The sequence below is a fragment of the Heteronotia binoei genome, chromosome 18, assembly GCF_032191835.1.
Source record: "Heteronotia binoei isolate CCM8104 ecotype False Entrance Well chromosome 18, APGP_CSIRO_Hbin_v1, whole genome shotgun sequence".
Taxonomy (NCBI): Eukaryota; Metazoa; Chordata; class Lepidosauria; order Squamata; family Gekkonidae; genus Heteronotia; species Heteronotia binoei.
Window position 1 is genome coordinate 47,955,751 of NC_083240.1, and position 22,850 is coordinate 47,978,600.

A 22,850-nucleotide genomic window follows, 5' to 3' on the forward strand; every position below is an offset into this window, starting at 1 on the left:
CCTGGCAAAAAATTTAAGATGTGCTGATGAAAGTCTGAATACCTTAAGGTCCTTTTAAGAGAATAAAACTTTGCTCTGGATGAAACAAATGGAAGTCATTCTTTATTTGGGGGAGGGACTTCCAGCTTTTTAAAGGCAGGGCTGTTGAGGTCTTGGGAGCCCCCGCAAAGTGTCCGGGCCACTTGGAACGAGCTGTTCCTAGAAAGATGGATTCCTGCCTGCCAGATACCCTGCAGAATTTGAAAATGACCTGGTTCTGTTGATGCGGTCACTCTTCCGTCTAGCCTGTGCTGATCCCTGGTCTCACGAAGAGTTGGAGGCAATGAATAGAGCTGGCCAACAGCCAGGTCACGTGGAAGAAAACTCAGGGCAAAAGCAACCAAGTCTGGGTGAGGGTGCACTCCTTTGGAGTTCCTCTGTAGCAGTGATGCAGGTTTTCAGGGAAAACTTTCCAGTTCAAATTTAAATCAATAATTTCAAAGATAGTGAAAGAAGACAAAATACTGTCTCTACAAGCACTGGGGTCTGTGTAAAATTAACATCCTGCATTCAGATAGCATGACTGATTTGTGGCACAACCGCCCTGACAAATGTAAATAGTCAATATGTCCCACAGAAAAATACAGCAGCAATTTTCAGCTTTCTTCCCCTGCATCGTGTCCGTGGCTGGTCATCCAGGTGAGCTGTTCTGAGTGGTGGTGGTGGTGGTGGGTGTTCCTCATTTTGACTTTGAAAGATGAAAGTTCATCATTTGGGAGCCTGCATCTGTGCTCATGTCATCCCCCCAGCAACTATTCTTTTTCCGGGAGCTTAGTGGACCACAGTAGTGAGGATGACTTCCAGTTATGGGGGGCCAAGGATGCAGTTGGAGAACTTGGAGAGCGGCAGCTGTTTACATTGATCCAAGCAAGAACAGAAAGGTCCGGATCTGTTCAACCCAGCAGGAATGCCAGGGGTGGAGTGGGAGAAGCAGAGGAGATGGTGACAGTTCTCCCAAAACTGGAACTGGTTTGCAGAAAGACAGAATATTTTTCATCCTGTTTCCAAGAACTGAGAACAAGAAACTTTGGGGGCTCGTCATTTCCCTGCCCGGTTGAAGGTTTCAGGATCTGCTGCTGTAGGATTGACGTCCTTGCTTGGGAAGGAGGTGCCTAGTGATGCTGCAGGCAGACTAACATGGCCTGCTCTTTCATCAATGAAGTGACTCAGGAAAGCTCCTCCCCTGCAGCCACAAATGTTATCAGTCCTGGACTCTTGTGCTTTTGTGCTGCTACAGACCCATCTGCACAGTGAGAGGCAAAAGGCTCAGGTGTGGTTCTAGGAGCTGAACTGGCACACCCTCCCCACACAGAGCCCCTCTAGCCAGCTTCTCCCTCCCCTCTGAGTGAGGTTCCCCGTTCACTTGAGTGAGCATCTGAAGCTGCCTTCTACTGAATCAGACCCCCCTCGGTCCATCAAAGTCAGTCTTGTCTACTCAAACTGGCAGCCGCTCTCCAGGGTCTCAAGCTGAGGTTTTTCACGCCTATTTGCCTGGACCCTTCTTAGTTGGAGATGCCGGGGATTGAACCTGGGACCTTCTGCTTACCAAGCAGATGCTCTACCATTGAGCCACTGTCCCTCCCCTGTGAAGTAATGAAGTAATTTTCTTTCCTGACTAAGACTTCTGTAGCTACGTAAGGAATCAACCACTCTTCCTCCACTGTTCCTCCTGGCTTTGGAGATTTGAGCAGTTATTGTCACCATGCTTTTTCTGTGGTCTTAGAGATTGAAACTTATTTTGTGCAAGCCCAGATACTCAGTTCTGTCTCTGGTGTACTCTACCCTGTGCTTCTCCAGTGTAGTTGAGGATGACACACATTGGGTAGGTGAGGTTCTCTGCATGAACCGTGATGCCATGCCAGGACCACCACTCTTTATTTAAAATAAATACCAAGTTTCTAGTCCCTGTGACTACAGCAGTCAGATGGTAGACACAGCAGAAATTCCTGTTGAAACCTCTGAAGACAGGTCGACATAAGGATGCCAGCATATGATTTCCAAGGCTGGGGAAAGTTTTATTTATTTATTGTTTTCTATCCATAACCCGCCCTTCCCTCAGTGGGATGGGTGGGTATTCATGGTGCTTTCCTCATAGAAGAAAAGGAAACAGTTGCACCCTTCTAAACTCCACTGAAGTCACCAGGGGTCAGAGGGTCTGATGCTCCGCTGGTGTTGCTAGCTGGTGTCTGCAGATTAATCTGGACTGATGGTTCTTAGGTGTGTTTGTAACATCTTTTGAGATAATATCTTGTTTTCTTGTTATATTTCTGACCAAAAGAATAAAACTCTTCTTCCTTTTATGGAAAATCTATGGAAATTAAGGCAATCACAGCATAAACCAGTTCACATCTGGTGGTGGTGCGGAAACCAGAATTTTCAAGGAGGGAAACTTGGCCAGCAAACTTAGTGTGAACTTGGAGTTGTGGGGGTGTCTGTGTTCCCTTTGCGGCATATTGTCTGGATGTCGTGAGGCTGAGGGATCTGCATTCCTTGGCTCCATGACAACACCTGCTTGGCACGCAAAAGGTCCCAGGTTCCCTCACTGGCACCTCGATTCCAAAGGAGCAGGCAGGAGGTGATGTCCAGGACCCACCCGAGACCCTGGAAAACAGCTGCCAATCAAAGTAGTCAGTACTGACTTTTATGGACCAGCGGTCTGCTGCAGTTCGAAGGCGGCTCCATGCGGCATGTTCTTTCTTAGTGGTTCACAGACTAGTTCTGTGTCTGTGGCCATCCTCTCTCTCTCTCTCTCTCTCTTTCTTTCTTTCTTTCTTTCTTTCTTTCTTTCTTTCTTTCTTTCTTTCTTTCTTTCTTTTTCTTTCTTTCTTTCTTTTTCTTTCCCCACAGAATGCATGACTGAACTCTGCTGCTCTTACTTTTTCTCAGAAATGAGTTTTGTAACAGCCCAGCTGTGCTGCTTGCTTAGAAACCTGGGCAGGAAGTGACAAAGCGAGGTTTGTTTGGGAGAAGAGGGGTGGGGTGGAGGGTGTGGCACCCTGCAAGTGCTCTATGAGCTGGCCTGGCTGCTGGATGGACCACTTGCAGCTCCCAGCCATTAAAAGCCACTGCAGAAATGCTGCCATTCTGTCTGTTTGGAGTAGATCCAGGTGGGTGGCCATGTTGGTCTGAAGCAGCGGAACAAAGTTTTAATCCAGCCAGGCCAACCAAGTTTGATTCAAGGTATTTCATGTGCAGGCCCACACAAGCTCATCCCCCAAATTAAACTTTGTTGGTCTTAAAGGTACCTGATTGGATTCAAACTTTGGTCTGTTCGGGAAACATTCTTAGTCTAACTAAAGAGAAGGTCCTCCATTGCCTTAAAAGAAGTGAATGTAGCCAACTGGCAGCGTAGGGTTCATCGAAATTCCAGAATAATAGAACTCTTTCTTTTCAGAAATAAGTTTCTTTATTGGATATACAATGTCTCTACTGGAGAAGTTCTTTGAGAGTGATAACATACATTGAATAGGCACTGGAATATATGGGGGTACATCAAAGGCAGGGGCTTTAAATCATTCTTAAAACAAAGTTACTTTCCCTCTCAGGATGTTCTCTTCACACGGCTGTTATCTACCCCTCTGAGCCATTCACACTCCCCCTTTAGGCGAACGGCCTCGTGAGGCCTGGGAAACGGCGTTGGTGTTTCTCTCTCTGTTCTGCCAGCCGTTTATTGCCTCTGGCACCCAAGGCTCCCCTCCCTCCTTCCGTCTCTGGCATGTCCTACATTCTACTAAGGTGTCATGGGGTTAGTCCTGAGCAAACAAACAGTATAGGCAATCTGGTTAGTATCGATAGGGTACAGATGAACACAAGCTGACACCAACTCTGATGCCAGGACAAGCGGCCTCAACCTGCTCTGGAATTTCAGTGGAAAGATTTGCTTTTCATTCCTGGCTTCTGTTGGGATGTAGCATGACCTTGTTTTCCTGTTCAAACCTCTTTTGCCTTTACACTAATCACAGACAACATGATAGTTACAAATCTGGTAACTTTACACATACAAAGACGTCTTAATAAAGAGGCTGAAAGAATGGGAACAAAGTACTTCTGTGTGTGCTCTTCCCCAGCAAAACTGAATAGATTAGAAGGGAGGGGGGGAAGCACATTTTTTAAAAAACGTGTTTTTAAGAAAGAAACAACCCCCAGATCCCAAACTACAGGAGAGCTGAGGGAGGAAAAATGAGACAACTTGAAGAACATCACCAACCTAAGGGGCAAATTCACTTCACAGCTAAAATGAAATCACCTGGATGTTGCCACACTAAATGTCTGTTTTTCAGCCTGTTTTGAAATCTCTCCCCTCTGAGCAAAGAAGGGGCTTTTTGAAGGGCTTTGTGCTGTGTGAAGCCGCCACCCCCCCCCCCTTGTGGAGGTAACTGCAGTAACCACCGGAGGCTTGGGGGGTGCTTAAAGTGAAGGGAAGGGATGAGCAAAGCACTCTGCACTGGCCTTCAAAGGGTCCCATGTGCCTCCACCCAAGCAGTGCTGTCTGTGAGGGTGGTCTGCCTGACAAAGCCAGGCCCCAGTGCTGAGCCACCCCCACGGCAGGCATTGCTCAGGCTTTGGGCATGGAACGGGATCTGCTGCACCCGCTGCCATTATTTGAGAGCCAGAGTTGACCAAGGGGCCGTTGCCAGTGTGGAGTCCCAGGTGGCAGGCAGTTGAAGGGAGCTCTGCCAGGAGCCAGCAGGGGCAAAAGAGGTAAAGAGCATGGAAGGAGCCCAGCAGCCCACCACCAAAGCATGTGTGCGGATCATGAATGGAGGCAAGAGGGACCCGGTGCTTACAGCCCTCCTGGTCCATGCAGGCCAGGACCCTCTTCCCCAGGCCGGGCTGTCTCTGCTGCTGGCACTCAGAGGCTGACTTGCCTCCTCCTAGAGATGCAGCAGGGCAAGTGGCCACGGATTCCCCTCCCCTCCCCGAGCCATCCACTCTTGGGGGTGGGGCCATCCTACACCCACTGACCATGAATGCCACAATTGGATCATTCCCTGAGTACAGAAACATTTCCTTTCATCTGCCCTGAATCTTCCCATCACCTTCATTTGGTGCCCTGAGTGCCAATATTTTGGGGGAGAGAATTCTTGATCTCTTCTTTCTCCACTCCATTTTCTCCACCCTGTCATCCGTCTCAGAATCTTCCCTTCTGCCCTTTTTCTAGCTCTGCAATATCCTTGATGAGTAAGTGCAACTGGGCTGCTCACAGCTCTACTGGAAGACCCAGCCAGCTCCCACTACAAGAGCACTGAGCCTGGAGGCGGGAGGGTCTCTTACTGCATCCAGTTGGCACAGTCCTGCTATTGACTGCAAATCCAGAGCACTTTCTTCCAGCATGCAGCGCAAATGGTGACCTGGATTCAAATCCTTTCTCCATGAGTTTCCTACCCATATGATTGTCTGGCAGATGTGGCTATGTGCTGTAAGCTTTAAAAAATTAAGAACAGTGGCAATGATGCACAAAGGTCACCGAACGGAGCTCCTGCTGCTGGCTGAGTCAACAGCCCGAGCTGGGACTTTGGACAGGTGGTGGGTGGGTGTGTCACTGGGTTGCACGTGGTTTGCCTCCCCTCTTGCACAACAGGGCAGGGGGAGGAAAAGGGGCTTGCGAATCTCCAGGCTTGGCCTGGCAATGGGTTGGAATGGGCCTCCAGTCCCTGCGGCGAAAGTGGTGGCTGGGAAGGGTGCATGGCTCCCCCCTATGGTGCGACCCCCCCCCTAGGGTTGCCAAGTCCAAGAAATATCTGGGAACTTTGGGGGTGGAGCCAGGAGACATTGGGGGTGGAGCCAGGAGCAAGGGTGTGGGAAGCATCATTGACCTCCAAAGGGAGTTCTGGCCCTCATATTTCAAGGGACCGCACACCTTTTAAAATGACAGCTAGGGGCAGCTTCTTTTGGGGCTCCTAGAATTGGACCCCCGGTCCAATCCTTTTGAAACTTGGAGGGTGCTTTGAGGAGAGGCACCAGATGCTAGGCAGAAAATTACCTAAAAGCAGCCCCCCCCCCGCCCCAGATACCCGCGGAGCAATTCTCCATCATCTCCTAGGGGAAGAAGTTGTCTCCATAGAGCATCATGGAAGGCAGCGGCGGCCCGCTTTCTGCTGACCCTGAAGCGGGGGGGGAGGGCCAGGAAGCAGGCAGCCCCTCCTCCCGCCCGCCCGCCCGCCCGCCCTGGGGCGCCTGTCGCTTTCGGGCAGCCTCCCGCTCCGTCCACGGCGCGCAGCAGCAGCAGCAGCAGCAACCCCAGCTCCGGCGCGGCCCTCCATGGCTTCCCAGCTGCAGCCCGCCGTGTTCCGCCCGGTGGGTGAGGGACGGGGGGGGGGCGGGCGGGCGGAGGGCTGCTCCCCACTCGAGGGACGGAGATCCGGCCAAACAGCACAAGGGACCCCCGCTGCCCCCGCACCCCCCCCCCCAGCCTCCCCAGGGGCTGGATCCCCCTCCTCCACTCGCAGCTGCGGGAATGGCCTTGGCTCAGCCAGAGCTCTCCTAGGAGTTGTCCTTGAAAGGGCAGCTGCTGCGAGAGCTCTCTCAGCCCCACCCACCTCACAGGGGGTCTCTTGGGGGGGGGGATTGTGACTGCTCGGAGAGAGATTCGGAGTATAGGGCAGGATATAAATCCAATATCATCTTCTATCTAATCGTTATCCTTATAGCTAATTTAATAATTAACTTCAGTCCTTTTATTCTTATCCCTAACTTGCACCGTACAGCTATAAATTGCACTTAAGAACATAAGAGAACATAAGAGAAGCCATGTTGGATCAGGCCAACGGCGCATCCAGTCCAACACTCTGTGTCACACAGTGGCAAAAAATTTTATATACACACATACACTGTGGCTAATAGCCACTGATGGACCTGTGCTCCATATTTTTATCTAAACCCCTCTTGAAGGTGGCTATACTTGTGGCCGCCACCACCTCCTGTGGCAGTGAATTCCACATGTTAATCACCCTTTGGGTGAAGAAGTACTTCCCTTTATCCGTTTTAACCTGTCTGCTCAGCAATTTCATCGAATGCCCACGAGTTCTTCTATTGTGAGAAAGGGAGAAAAGTACTTCTTTCTCTACTTTCTCCATCCCATGCATTATCTTGTAAACCTCTATCATGTCACCCCGCAGTCGACGTTTCTCCAAGCTAAAGAGTCCCAAGCGTTTCAACCTTTCTTCATAGGGAAAGTGCTCCAGCCCTTTAATCATTCTAGTTGCCCTTCTCTGGACTTTCGCTAATGCTATAATATCCTTTTTGAGGTGCGGCGACCAGAACTGCACACAGTACTCCAAATGAGACCGCACCATCGATTTATACAGGGGCATTATGATACTGGCTGATTTGTTTTCAATTCCCTTCCTAATAATTCCTAGCATGGCGTTGGCCTTTTTTATTGCAGACGCACATTGTCTTGACATTTTCAGTGAGTTATCTACCACGACCCCAAGATCTCTCTCTTGGTCAGTCTCTGCCAGTTCACACCCCATCAACTTGTATTTGTAGCTGGGGTTCTTGGCCCCAATGTGCATTACTTTGCACTTGGCCACATTGAACCTCATCTGCCACGTTGACGCCCACTCACCCAGCCTCAACAGATCCCTTTGGAGTTCCTCACAATCCTCTCTGGTTCTCACCACCCTAAACAATTTAGTGTCATCCGCAAACTTGGCCACTTCACTGCTCACTCCCAACTCTAAATCATTTATGAACAAGTTAAAGAGCATGGGACCCAGTACCGAGCCCTGCAGCACCCCACTGCTTACCATCCTCCACTGCGAAGACTGCCCATTTATACTGACTCTCTGCTTCCTATTACTAAGCCAGTTTTTGATCCACAAGAGGACCTGTCCTTTTACTCCATGACTCTCAAGTTTTCTAAGGAGCCTTTGATGAGGAACTTTATCAAAAGCTTTCTGGAAGTCAAGGTAAACAACATCTATCGGGTCTCCTTTGTCCACATGTTTGTTCACCCCCTCAAAGAAATGTAACAGGTTAGTGAGGCAAGATCTTCCCTTGCAGAACCCATGCTGAGTCTTCCTCAATAACTCGTGTTCATCAATATGCCTACTCATTCTGTCCTTGATAATGGTTTCTACCAACTTTCCCGGTATTGAAGTCAGACTGACTGGCCTGTAATTTCCCGGATCTCCTCTGGAACCTTTTTTAAAGATGGGGGTGACATTTGCTACCTTCCAGTCCTCAGGAACGGAGGCAGATTTCAATGAAAGATTACAGATTTTTGTTAGAAGATCCACAAGTTCAACTTTGAGTTCTTTCAGAACTCTCGGATGTATGCCATCCGGACCCGGTGACTTATTAGTTTTTAATTTGTCTATCAGTTGTAGGACCTCCTCTTTTGTCACCTCAATCTGACTCAGGTCTTTCAACACCCCTTCCAAAATTAGTGGTTCTGGGGCGGGCAAAGAGTTCTCGTCTTCCACAGTGAAGATGGAGGCAAAAAATTCATTTAGCTTCTCAGCCATTTCCCTATCCTCCTTCAGTAATCCTTTTACCCCATGGTCATCCAAGGGCCCCACTGCCTCCCTGGCTGGTTTCCTACTTCTAATATATTTGAAGAAAGTTTTATTGTTGGTCTTTATGTTTTTTGCAATATGCTCCTCATAGTCCCTTTTTAACGATGCTTGTACAGCTCAGCTAAGCAAGCAATGAGGTTGATTTTGGAGAGGCCATAGCTCGGTTCAGTGCTGTCAGTGGGATGGGATGGCGGAGGAAGGCCTGGCAAACCACCTCTTGCTTCTCACTGGCTGCGAGAGCCCCTGGCTGGAGCCCATCCCCATAGCATGAGGCAGGGGACTTGTGATGCAGACATACCTAGATGTATACAGAACTGTCCTTTGGCAGGCAGAACAGCCCGGCTTCCATCCCAGCACCTCCAGGAGTTAGTGGGAAGATTTTCCCCAGAGCAGGCCCAACTGAACCTGGAGGGCTGGTTGAGATGCCTCAGCTTCTCCAGCAGCTGGAGTGAAGGAGGGGGGTGGATTTTTGGCGATGCCTGCAGGGAAAGGCTTTTGGGGAAGCTCACAGCCCCCCCTCCCCCCGTAAATGGCCTCGCCCTGCCTGGCTCTGCCAAGAGAGGAAAGCAGGTTCTGAGACTTGGTGCAAATGACATCCGGTTGATAGCAAGAGTGCAACTTTGACACACTGACAGACGGAACCTCTCTTGCTTTGCCACAAAAGTTTGGTGTCACGTGAACCCTGAGTGGGTCTGACTTGGGGACGGGCATGTCTTGGCTCTTTTCTGGGCTGTCAGCCAGCCCTGTGTTGTGATTCATGGGGGCAGAATTAAAAGAAAGGAGACCCCCCCCCGCCAGTGCTGTGACAACTGTTCCTTCACTCAGGCCAGTGTTTTAGACTGGCCAAGTCCACTCCAGGAACCGAGGGAAAGGGAGCTGTGGTCACCAGGACAGTAGGAAGCTAGTGCTTCTGTCTGCAGCCTGGCTGCCTCCTTATTTCAGTATCTGGCATTCAGAACACAACACCCTCAATTCAAGGCACGGACCCTCCGTGTTGTTGTGCCAGTGATAAAAGCCGGCCCAGTATGAGAGGGCGGAAATGAAGGAAATCGAGGAAGTGGACTAGTGGTCTGACTCATCCATCCATTCTGTGGATTCTTGCTTAAATAAACTTGCGGGGATCCTGGATGCTGAAGAGCGAATGGGGAGGGTGGTCATGGCTGCACGGGTGTGGGGGGGGGGCAGGGAGAACGGCATTGTGGGCTGGAGAGTTTGCCTCATCCTTCAGGAAAGGAAAAGAATCTTCACTTTCTGGACTCTGGGATTCCTCTGTAAAGAAACTTGGTACTGTATGTATTTTGATGCTGGTCTATATGACCATAGCAAAGGATGTCTTCTTTCCAGACCCCAGGAGTCACCTGGCACCCCCAGGGGGCAGTCTGGGCAAGCTGCATGATGTCACCAGAGTTGTGTGACATGAAGAGTTGTGATGTCCCTGGTGTCAGGGCAAGGCAGTGGAAACACAAGCCAAGCACCACATGTGAGAAAGCAGCCAGAACTGTGAAGGGATTCTCTCCACCTCTGAGTGATAGTAGGGAGCCCCGTTCACATGTTACAGTCAAGGCATGTGCAGCCTGCATGCACTTTACAGAGGAAACCAGGGAGCAACACCTGGGCCAATCACATCTTCTGCTGTGCACGTCTCAAATGGAACATCAGCATTTCTTAACTCGGGTGGCTCCGCCCACTCACCAAAGGCTTCTGGCAGCAGATACTGAATGCCACTTGCCTGAATGACCAGAGGTTTCTTTCTCACTGGTCAAAATCTCCAGGACACAAAATTAAAACAAAAGTAATCTCATCACTCTTAGCTATAGGCAGAATTTTAATTGCAACAAAAAGGGGAGAAAAATTGGGACCCACTTTACAAATGTGGCAAAATAAATTATGGGAACACTTTATCTCTCTCGGCTTGGCTTCGCGAACAAAGATTTAAGAAGGGTGCAATAGTCCACGTTTGCTGCAGGCTCGCTGGTGGCTGACAAGACCAATGTGGGACAGGCAGGTCCGGCCACAGCGGCTGCAGGGAAAAGTCTGATTTAGGGTTGGTCCTGTAGCAGTGCGATTCTTCCTCAATCTCCTTTTGTCCTCAAGACCAGCTATGCGTGCGTTCTCAAAGGAAGAGACAGCCTGGTGGATGGTGTGCCTCCATGCTTTGCGATCTGAGGCTAGGTCAGACCACTGGTGATGGTTGATGTGACAGGTGCTAAGGGATTTCTTCAAGGAGTCCTTGTACCTCTTCTTTGGTGCCCCTCTATTTCACTTTATACTTAGTAAAACTACGAACCAGTCTATTATGCTAAGTCTATCACAAAACGTTCAGGCATTTTGGTTTCCTGTAGTAGATTAATTAGCAGAAAAGGAGATAGTTCCAAATAACCCATATTACTGAGACTTGCCATTGTTTTGAGATATATAGATATGATTTAATCAACACTGTATGGTTACTTATTCTTTATAGCAGAGTGAAATTTGACAAGAAGTTTCTGATAGGAAGATGTCTTGTTTGTATTTTGCATTAAAGAAAAAATATAAAAGAAGTTATTAACTCACATACAAAGAAAAACCCCGTGTTCCCCGTACATGGACTGCCAGCATCTCCGGTGGAAAGGTCAGGGGGGGGGGATGTGGAAGCCCTGGAGAGTCTGCCTGGCCTCAGCGGACCAAGCGTGTTCCTGTGCATTGAACTCCCTGGAAACCACTTTGTGATGTTTACAGCAGAAGCCCACTAGGGGGAGCACTGACTGACTAGAAACTGAAGTCATTTTTTGACTTTTAGGAAATAATGATTTTGGATTGTAATTGGGTGTACATTTAATTGACTGAGCACAAAATTGATTGGCTGCGAAACAGTGATGTCATTAACTCAATGCCTCCCAAAAGCAGTTTTTAGCATTAAAAAAATATTTTCTGTTTTAATTGGATGTACATTTAATTGACTGTACGCAGCTTTGATTGGCTGGAAATTGTGATACCATTAATTGAACTCCTCCCCCAAGCAATTTTCTAGTTGTTAAAAATTACATACTTTAATTGGATGCATAATCCTTGCAAAATGTACTTGCAAACATAAAAAGCTGTCCAGATGATCTGAAGCCTGGGGAAGGGAGAAGAAATGTATGTATTTACTTAAGTGATGCTCCATCTTTCTCCCTGTGGGGACCCAAAGCAACTGTCCTGCATTGTTTCCTCCCAGGCTAAGCTGGGAGGGTGTGACTGGCCCATCATGGGGATTAAAAAGCAACATGGCAGTGCAATAAAGATAGTTGGGGTGTGTGTGTGGAGGAGATAGCCGGCATTTAATTGAGGGTGTGTAACATTCTCCGCCTTTTTCTCCTTCCCACTAGTCCCTCCCCTTTGTGGGCCCCATCTTGGGTGGCCTCCGTGATGGGCTGGTGGTGACAGTCACCGGAAGTGTCCTTCATCGTTGTACCAGGTGAGTCGCTCGCGTTTGTGTTCCCCTCCCCACAGACCTCCAAGGTGTTTTTCAGAATGCTGAGACTGTTTTGGGACCGAGTGATGGAGTAACTTCAGGAGCACTTCTGAGCATGCACAGGGTTCTTGTTCTCACTGAATAAACAATCCCAATAGGCATCGCTGGGAGTGGTTTCCAGGAGAGAAGAAGACATTTATTTATAGTGGTTTATATTTTAGATATTTACAAGTAGGGGGGCTGCAAGGTCTTGCAGGAGCATCTCATTCCCCCCCCCCGTCTTTCCTTTTCCTGAAAGACCCCCCCCAGTCTCTCCTTTTTCTGCTTTCCCCCCACTCACCAGCCACCCTAACTACATCTGCCCCCCCCCACTTTCCTTCCTCTTCTCCCCCTCACAGCCTCTCCCCAGAAGAACTCTGTACAGGGGGGGGGGCGGGGACCTGTGGGTTCTTGTGGAGGGGGGCTTATGTTGGCCTGTTAAGACAACCACATGGGAGGGGGTGCATCTTTGGGGCCATGGTGTTCATGCCTCACTGTTTGCACCCCGTAGGTTGTCTGCAGGATGCCAGCTGCTCCTTCTCAGGGTGGCAAGGGAGGACACCCTCAGATACAAGTTCGCCACACTGGGGAGAAAAGCAGGGTATAAATATCCTGTATGTAACGCCTTCACAACAGAGCAGCAGTCACATCAGCCTAGACTGAGAACCTTTATAATAAATCAGAAGGGTGGATGGCAAGGGCGGGGGGGGGGGGGTGGACAGTGCCTCAGACACACATTGGCCCAAGACGTAGTTGGGCTGTGTTGATGCCCAGCAAGTGGCTGGTGGGGGGGAGGGGAGTGGGAAGCTGCTCCAGCCTTGCGGTGCCATCACTGAAGAGGCTCTTTTGCTGTTCGGCACTTTGACGGAGGCCTGGAAGCCAGCAGTGCAACCAGGGGAGCAAGTCAGCAGCCTTGGCTGTGCCACATTTTGTTCCAATGGAAGCTGCTGAATAGTCTTCAAGGGCAGCCTCATGTAAAGACGATTGCAGTTTTGTGGGTGATTCTTTTTGCAGAGCGCCCAGGGTGGGGACCCCTGACCCATCCATGGATGAATCGGCCCATTTTAATGCAGCTCTTTTTGCCGATGCAGATTCCACGTCAACTTCCAGTGTGGCTTTGCTCAAGTACCTCAGCCGGACATCGCTTTCCATTTCAACCCTCGGTTTGATGGGAGTGGCTACATGGTCTGCAATTCCTTTGAAAGAGGATCTTGGCAGCGTGAGGAACGCCAGTCCAGCCTGCCCTTCTGCAAGGGCCAGCCCTTCGAGATCCGCTTCCTGGTCAAAAGCAGCTCCTATATGGTAGCAATGGAGGGATGCAATCAACAGCAGCTCTCTCTTTTTGAGAAATGAGGGGAGGGGGGTTGCCTCCTGCCCCTGCCTCCCGATGGCTGCTATTCAAGGAGGTCTCCCAGTGGAATGCTTGCCAGGGTTGGCTGGCCTTGCTCAGATTCTGAGCTCTACTGCCTGTATAGTGTAGTAGCTTCTGTAGCTCACCTGTGGTTGGGCCAGGCAGAGTGATGGGACTTTGGGGTCAAGGAGGAAGCAGACTGCCAGCTGGAGGGATTTGGGCTCAGAGGTTGGGAGGGGGAGCAGAGAGACCCAGGTTCGGATCTCCACTCAGGCAAGAAGCTTGTTGAGTAGCCTTTGGGCCAGTAATTCTTAGCCTAGCCTATCTCACAGGGTTGGTGTGAAGATAAAATGGACATGGGACTGTCATGGATTGAGAGCAGAAAAAGACTTTCCATCTTGGAAAGGCCTGACATTTATATGGAGATGGACCACCATCTGTGGTGACAGGCAGGCTGGGAAACCTTCATTTCCCCCAGAGCTAGATGTTTTCTCATGCTTCAGGGAAGGCAAGAAATCTCCCTGATGTCCACATACCTGTGCAGTCAGGACCTGGAACTTCTCTACACATGGCAGTGAGGGGGAGAGAGAAATGAAAGGAGCTCTTCTTCCTTGGTCTGGAGGTGGGGCCAGATCATCCAGCAGCAGCTCTCTCTTCACCCATCAGCCTGTCTGCATCCTCCAGGCAGGAGGGGAGAGGAGGAGGTGGCAGAGTCTTGTGAGCAAAAATTCTACTTTGTGAGCTCCTGGCATTCAAGCTGTGGGCTCCTGCAGAAACTAGTGTGCTCTGCGGTCCTCCTTCCTGAGTGAAGACAAAACTGTGTGAGCTGGAGGCTAAAAATCTGCAAGCTAGCTCACACTGACTCAGCTTAGAGGGAACACCGGTGGCAGGCACTGTAGTTTTCCAAGTTAGCTTCCTGTGTTTCATTTTCTTTGTTGGTGTCTGACCCATCAGTTCTGCAGCCTGTAGAATCCCTAGAGAGACACTAACTGCATAAAGCTGTTCAAGAGATAAAGAGCCAGCCTGCCTGTCTGTTCCCCTCCTCCAGGCATCAAACTGCTTAAAGGGAGATGCCAGGAGGTGGGGGCAGCTATCAAAGGGAAGCTCTGGAATGAGAGTTGGGAGCAGGGAGGGAGCTGTGATAACACAGGGGTGTGCCAGGCATCCCTGAAGGGGGTTGGTGGGGAGAGGGGACTCGTGGGACTGTGGCTTGCAGCAGCTGTGGTCTGCATGAGTCGGGCGAGGGGGGGGATCAGGCTCTGGGGAAAAGCAGGAGACCAAAGCTCAGAATATCCCATCTTCTTGCTGGAATTGTGCTCCCTGCCCCCAGCCACCTGCAACCTGCCAAGATCCTGCACTCTTCTGGTTGTTTTTTCCAGTGAATGTGCCGAGCTGCCCTCTTCCTTTCTCCCTCCCACATGTTGCAGGTTGCTGTGAATGGGAAGCATTATTTGGAATTCAAGCACAGGATCCCCATTTCCAGAGTGGACACCATTGCTGTCTCTGGGGACCTGCAGGTGGAGACCATCACCTTCCAAGGCCCTGCTGTGAGTAAGAGTTCCAGAAGTATGGAGAGAGTGGCATGGGATAGGCGGCGGGGGGGGGGGGGGGGATACTTCTCTAAAGGTTACCCCTTCCTTCTCTTCCTCCCCCTGGCCATCTGTGCACTTATTTGGAGATGTTTCAGAGGGAAATTCAACCCTCTAAATTTTGGGGGAAAGTTCTTGAGCATTTACATGCAGTTGTATTAGAAGCCGTATAATTTCATCCCATTAAAGAACATTTTTTAAAATGTTTTTTTTTTAAGAACATCAATACTCCAAAATCTGGCTGGGCCACTCCCATCCACCCCCAAAATGAGCCCCCTCCTCACCACCTGGATCCTTCTTGCAGGCCCTGCTGAGGCAAATGGGACTCCTGGTTCTTCTTGGCTGCGCCCTGCCCCCCCCCCTCTTTGTGGAATGGCTTCCAAAGGATGTGGAATGTTTCCTTCTTGATTAGTTTTTTGCTGAGCATGGAAAACTGCTTAGTTTGCATTGATTTTAGCAATAGACAGAAATGTGTTTTTCTTCTGATTGGTTTTTATGAGAGGTTGCAAGCTATCCTGAGTACAGGAAAATGGGGTATCCATTTTAAAAGATTGTTCTTTAAATGAGTGTACTAGTGAGGGAAGAACCACAGAGGGTCTTACCAACCCCTTCTCAACTGTGGCATTATGCAGGTACCTTCTTAAAAATTAAGCACACTTTTAATTTCATACATATGAACATATAAAATTGCATAATGTTTTTATTTCATCTTGTTCAGGCTCCAGATATCTGGACTGCTCAATCAGCAGCAATGGTAAGGGTCTCTCCCCCCCTCCCCACCCCCGCTTCATGTAGCTTTTCCTTCTTGTCTCTTTGAATTGGACCTCTTGTGCCCTTGCCTAAATCAGTGCCTCTAAAAACCTGGGGTTCCTGTCTGCAAAATGGGAACAGTAGTGACCAGCCTTATAGGCGTAGTGGAATGTTCCACATGTTAAAGACGTATAGGACTGACTCAGTGCACAGCAGTGGGTGCGGGGGGGGGGGAGGCAAACTGGATCCTAGAGATGATTAGGAAACAGCTGGGAAGGAACTGCAGTGCCCTCATCAAGATCTGTGGCAGAGCTGTATACAGTTCTGGTCACTCCATCTCAGAAAAGATGCTACAGAGATCCGGGAAGAGGGTGAGGGGCAGGGCCTCTCCTTGGCCTGCAGAAGATCCCAAGTCCAGTCCCTCTCCCTGGCGGCATCTCCAGGTAAAAGGATCAGCAAGTAAATGCCCCAAGAGGCTGCCCACCTGCGACCCTGAAGGGCTGCAGCCGCTCCAACATGGACCTTTTTTGACCAGTGGCCTGATCCACTCTCAGCAGCTTCATGTGTTCACTGAGGGTCTGGAACACCCTGGAAAAACTGGGCTTTTCAGAAGAGAAGGAAAAGATGAAGAAGCGGGAAGATGTTAAAGGTTCATAAAGTGAAGGGATGATGCAGAGGAGGTGGGCCACAAGAACTCTCCGTCTGTCTCCCTCTCTCTTAAGGGAGGCATCAGGAGCCTCCAGTGAGGCCAAGGGGCAATCGATGGTGGGCCAAGAAACAGGATCACACGGTTAATATTGCAAAGAAATCACGGTTTGAACAGGGAAGCGGCTTCAGCTTTCCGCCTCTCTTGACAGGTGTGCAGAAGCAAAATAACTTGAGTGCAAAAAAAAGAAGAAAAAGTTGCTCTTCCCAGCAATGTCGGGGCTCCTAGAGCATATGTTGTTACTGCCATCTAGTGGTGGCAGGCTTGGTGGTGGCATTTGCTGATGCAGATTTCCTTTCTTCTTTGCAGACCAATGCTGCTTTCCCGCAGGAAATGGCCTATAATGTGAGTTGCAGATTTTTCTTCTCTTTTTTTGGCGGATGGAAGATCTTTGCTCTTCCTTTCAGATATCTCTTGGGGTATAGTTATTATGTTGTCCCCCCCCCCCCTCTTTGAAGGGATGGATGTCTGGACAGCAGACCTCCTGCAGTCAGGAAGGGTGGCGTCAGGTATGGGGACAAGACTCAGTCTGGGGCACCCAACCTGGCTGCTCCTGGCGGATCCTTCTCTTATCATCTACCCATCCAGATAGTCAAAAAATGAGCTGCAGGGAGAAGTTCATGCTTCATACTGCCATCTTAATGGTAGCCGTGTGAATCCCTTTCATAGAACTGCTATGGAAGATGACTGCCATAGAGACATAGAATCCTAGAGTGTGGAGGGGCTTTCTAGGCCATCAGCTCCCTGATCTGTGCAGGATACCCAAAGCTCGAGCTTCCCTGACCAAAGGCTGCCCAGTATCTGTGTGAAGACCTCCACCGTGGGAGAGTTTACCCCACCTGCTAGATGTTGGGTCCATTGTCAAATCCCTCTCCCCATTAGGAAGGTCCCCTTGATGTTCAACCAAAATCTACCACCACCACTCCCCTGGGATTTCAGCTTGTTGAATCTGGTTTTGACCCCACAAGCAGCAGAGGACTTGGCCTTGGCCTTGGCCTCTGCCACGTGGCAGCCCCTTGGCTTCTGTTCTCCAGTTCCTTCAGTCTTCCCTTAGTGGACTTGCTTTCCCAGATCATCTCAGTTGCCTTCCTCTGAACCGATTCCAGTTTGTCCAGGTCCTTCTGAAAAAGTGGCACCCAGAACTTGATACCATTCTCTAGATGAGTTCCTATGAGCATGGAATGAAGCATGAACTCTTATTCACATGGGGTGGTCTTTCAAGTGATGCATTTGATTTGCACATACAGAGAGAATGTGCCACGTGCAAGCCTCCAGGGACTGACAGATTTTGCCTGACAGATACATGAGATAGATTTTCAGTCTTGGGACCTGCATAAGCTGGGCAAACACCACTGCCCCCCGCCCGCCCCCCCCCCCCGTAAGCCTGGCTGGACGTATCACCTGAAAGGGGCTTCTGCTGCTGCACCCTGAAATCTCATTAGCCCTTTCTCCAGCTGCATCACTCTGCTGACTCACTTGCAGCTTGCAACTGACTGCAATCCCCAAATATTTTTATGTACACCCACTGCCCAGCCAGGTATCCCACATCCTCTACCTGTGTATTCGTCTGTATTGAATTTCATTCTGTAAGTTTCTCTGTACCTTTCCAACATAAGAGCATTTTGAATGTCATTTCTGTCTTCCAAGGTATTTGTTTTCTCCTCCGTAGAACTGATGAAGTTTGAAAGGGGCATTGCTACTTCTGGTGTGAAAACCTGTCCTGTTTTTCTTCTGGTCAAACAAGTTTTCTATGTTTTTTTAAATTAAAAAATAAACCTATTTGACCAGAGGCAACAATGGGACCCAAGAAAACCCATCTGTGTACCATGGAAAGCAAAATTGCTCAGACCACTTTAAATCTCTTAAAACTTCTGGTCCATCTCCAAGCCAAAATATAGCAACCAACATTGGTAGTTGAGAAGAGCTTGCTAAAAAGTTTTTTTTTTTTTAAAGGGACGTTGCAAGTTTTGGAACCGTGTGTGATTTTTATTAAGCACACTGTGTTAACTAGAAAAGTTTTTAAAATTTTTAAAAGAATCATTATCTCTATTCTGTTAACAGCAGAGTGCTGCTTTCCCGCCTGGTCCATATTTTCAGCCACAAATTTACATTTCTCATGGTGATGGTGTGGGATGGATTTGCATTTGAAACAATGGAAAGTTTGAACAATTGAATTCTAGATTGTTGTGAATCTTTTACAACCAGCAAGCCTAATGGCTCCCGTTAAGAGCCTGGGGATGTGGCGTAATCCCTCGTTTCTGTGGGACAAGCAGATGCCCACAGTGTTTCTATGCCAAGCTGTGCCACCTCCTCCTCTCCCCTCCTGCCTGGAGGATGGCCCCTATTTGGCCTGGCCAGATCTTGCCACAGGACCTCAGACTGGACTACTGCAATGAGCTCTGTGCAGGGCTGCCCTTGAGGCTACTTGGGAACTTCAGGCGATCCAGAATGCAGCTCCCCTGCTGCTGACTGCTCCCTCCTATACGGCCACTCTTGAGGCACCTACATTGCTTGACAGGTTGTTTCCAAATTAGGCTCTAGGTGAGGTGCTGATTATAACCTCCAGAGCCCTAAATGGTCTGCGACAGTCATACCTGAAGGACCATCATCATTGCACGATTTTTGGAGAGTGCCTGGTCCTCGGGAAATGTGTCTTGCTTCCATCTGTGGTTCCATCCCGGCCCTGCCCTGGGGGGATCCTTGATCAGAGGAGAGGCAGGCCTGCTGGGTTCTGCCCAGGGTGTTCCTGCAGGCTTTTGCTTCATCCTTCAGGTTTCAGGGGTGCAGAGCCATTGGGATAAGCAGCCACAAACATCAGGAGCATATTTAGAATGCCAAGCGAATGACGCCTGTGCTGGTTAAAGGTGGTTCGCTTGGGAACTGAGTGGAATCGGCATTGCTCCCACTTCAATGGCTTCCTTTATCCGTTTGGCCACTGTAAGGAGTGGCTGAAGCAGCAGCGGCAAAACAGGTGTTTACTACAGCCGTGCCTGTCTGACCGAGGTTACTATGAAAATGTTCACTGCTGCGGTCACGAAGTTCTGAAATCGTCAAGGCTTTTGTGGACACTACAGATAGCGGCTGCTTAGGTCAACAGCTTTGTATCTTTTAAAGTTACCTGTAATTATATTACTGAAAATTCTTTATAATCATATTGTGTGCATTAAATCCTTTTAGCCTAGCATCACGGTGATGGTTGCTTTCCAACTTTGTTCCTACCCCAGGGCCCCAGGCCTTGATTTGTCATTTTAGAAGAGGCCTTCTCAGTTCTCCTGCAGGAGGGAGGGAGGGCCTCCACTGCGGCGACACTTCTGGCCTTTTCCTGGGCATGCAGGAGGCAACAAACACGTTTCTCCCTTCAAAGGTTGATGTGAACATTCATACAAACTTAATTCATGACTCAAAGCCTAAGATTTTTTCCGATTTCCTGTGTTTGACTCAAAAGCCATCGCAGGCCCGGTTGACTGAGAGGGAAAACCTGGCTGAAAAGGTGGATTCGACCTGAGTTGTTTTCTCTCCTCTTTCCACAGCCTGTGCCTTATCGAGCTTCGCTCTTCGGAGGCCTTTTTCCATCCAAATCTATTATAGTATCAGGGAGTGTCCCTCCCAGAGCCAGCAGGTAACGAAGCTTTGAGAAAGAGGCACCATTCAGTCCTAATGAGCCAGCAGGCATGAGTGCTCCCTCCCTTCCTCCTGGCCCCACCTGGTTCCTGAGAAACCTGCACTTTTCATCACATCCCAGACTCAACAAAATGAAAAGCGATGGTTTGTTCTCTTCCTTCTAAACTGAGAGAATGGACTGTGGAATTTCCAGTCTGTTCCCTACAGTGCTCTGGAGAATGTGGTTGCCAACTGAGCACCACCAACCAGAAGGAAGCTTGGGTGGGCAGAGACACCTTGAACACCCCAATGCTCCAGCAGCCTGATATCACTTCCAGGTTCGGACTGGAAGTGACATCAGGCTGTCAGAATACTGGCAATTTTTACAGTTTCTGCCCCCTGCAGCAACAGGAGTCGGGGCTGCTGGCCAGGACGGGGGGGCGGAGGGGGGGACTTCTGCTATAAGAGACCTGGCTGGTCTACTTGGGACCCAGGAAATCTTCAGTATGTGAACGGTACCTGGGGGTGGGGGAGGGATGTGAAACCCTGGAGAGCTGCTGCCAGCCGAAGCAGCCAAGAGTGACCTGGGTGGAGTGAGGGCCTGGCTCAGCAGAAGAAGTGATGCATCCACTGTAGGTTTGCCTGGCGTGAGGCTTCTCAGCACAGCATCAAGGAACCCGGCCGACTTCTGGGCATTCTGTGACTCAAGAGAGCAGGCTGGCTTATTGGGATCTCTTGTTCTACACCCAGAGTCTGTTTCTTTCTCCTCTTCTTGAAGGGCCTCTCTTGCGCCCCATCACTGCCCCCTCCCCAATACTATCTCCTTGTGTTATGTATAGGTTCCATATCAATCTGAAAGTGGGCCAAGACACTGCCTTCCACCTTAACCCTCGCTTCAATGAGAAGGTGATAGTCCGGAACTCGCAGTTCAGTGGCCGCTGGGGGACGGAGGAGCGCCACCTGCCAGGAAGCATGCCTTTGCAGCCGGAGCAGGCCTTCACAGTACGTGGGGAAGCCCTTTGGGGAGAGCTTTTCCTTATTTCTCTGGGAAAATGCAAATGCCCATCTACACTTCATCACGTGTGCATTTCCAGGTTTTAATTTTTGCATGGTTTTTAATGCCAGTCTCTTGACATTGTATTCCCACCCCACCCCCGGTGGCTGCGTCATAACTAGATGCTTGGATCCCACCACAAGTCCCCAGTGGGAAAAGAGATTCCAGGGCATCGGCAGGAAAATCTTTTTTGGGGGGGGGAGGGAGGGGAGCCTGCAGCAGAAGTGGGAGACCCTCCTTCCGACAGCACAGAATCCAACCTCATCGGCTCCCCCCCCCCCCGCCACACACACACACACAAGCAGCAGCACAAGGGCCGGAAAAGGCTCTGGGGTGTCGTGTGTGAAGGTGGCCTGACAGGATGCTCATAAATGCTCCTACTGGAGTTGCTGTTTCAAGACAAGCAGCATTCAGTTGTTTGTTTCTAATACCAAATATTCTGTTACGAGTCCCAACTTTGCTTAAGTCTTGGGAGAGGATGGATGAGAGGATGACTGTCCAGCGGAGCAGAGGACAGAGTCTCCAAGTGTAGCTGCACTACAATTCTGCTCCCCCTTCCTCTTCTCAGATCTGGATTCTGTGTGAGCAGCAGCGTTTCCGAGTGGCCGTGAATGGGCAGCATCAATTTGACTACAACCACCGAACTCCTTACCTCCAGCAGATCAACCAGCTGGAAATTGAGGGGGACGTTTTGCTGAGCGGAGTCCAGGTTTAAGTCACCCGGCCTCCCCCCAAGAGAGTGTGGGGTCAAGGGGCGGGCAGGGTGTCAGTTGCGCCCAGTGAAATAGGAGGAGTAGCTGTAGTTTTCTTTGCACTGTACTTTTCTACCCCAATGATATCTGCTCCTTGCAAAGCTTTGCTGTTGGGGAGGCTCCATCTGCTTCAAGAAACTGCTTTGTCAGACTTCAGGCTGCCTGACCCAGGGATGGAGAATTCCCTTTGTGGAGACCTGCTGCAGGGAGGACTACGTGGCACCTGCCCCCCAACTCACAGCAAATCTGTCTGTTCAGACAAATGGCAGCAGGCAGCCCCCATCACAACCGGGCCCCTTTGGAATGCCCACGGTGGAGGGAATCGCATACAGCTGTTCCACCCTCCCTGGAGGAGACTAACACATGCCACAGAGGTGTCAGTTGGCACCGTTGGCTAGGGCCACCTCTGCAGTAGCACCAAAGCTGGTTTCAGGGTTGGCACCCACTCCACCCTTGGGCAGCTCTCAAAGGTGACTAATAGACTTGCTCTTCTCCCTGATCCGTTAGCTTTTTGTGGACAAGATTGTTTTGGATGGGGGACATTTGGAAAGCCTGTCGTCTCAGCAGAACCAGGCATTTCCACCCAGCCTCTAGTTGGCAGGGTTTGGCTGCCCTACTAATCAGTGGTTGTGCCACTTGCACAGCTGATGCCTTGCAGGGAACACAACACGCACACACACACAGGCCAGACTGATCCTTTTATTCCTGGAGGGGTGCTGCGGCATCCAGCTGCTACAGATGGGAGGCTGCCCTCTGAATATTCTTTGCCAGTTTCAGAAGGTTCCCCTTTCTTTAAGTGGGGGGTGGGGCTTAGCATCAGAACAGCTGGACTTTAGATGTCTTGGTGGTGGACTGCGGATCAGAATTTATATATCCCTTTGCCATATAGCCATTTAATATTGTAGATTAAAGACCTATGCCCTTTAGAACTGTCTAAGGCCACAAGTTTCTAGTCCTGATCGCTGCGAGAAAGGCGCCCTGGAGATTTCTGCTTAGCACATGACGCCTCCCTGAG

General features: G+C 49.8%; 1 protein-coding gene across 1 annotated transcript; it reads left to right on the plus strand.

The window, feature by feature from the left end:
• Positions 1–6,220: 6,220 nt before the first annotated feature.
• Positions 6,221–22,761, plus strand: LGALS9 (galectin 9). The gene is made up of 9 exons (XM_060259234.1): positions 6,221–6,336; positions 11,909–11,997; positions 13,125–13,335; positions 14,812–14,931; positions 15,692–15,727; positions 16,739–16,774; positions 19,960–20,048; positions 20,869–21,031; positions 21,652–22,761. The coding sequence occupies exons 1-9, from the start codon at positions 6,301–6,303 to the stop codon at positions 21,796–21,798; spliced, it is 927 nt and encodes a 308-aa protein (XP_060115217.1). The 5' UTR covers positions 6,221–6,300; the 3' UTR covers positions 21,799–22,761.
• The last annotated feature ends 89 nt before the right edge of the window (positions 22,762–22,850 follow it).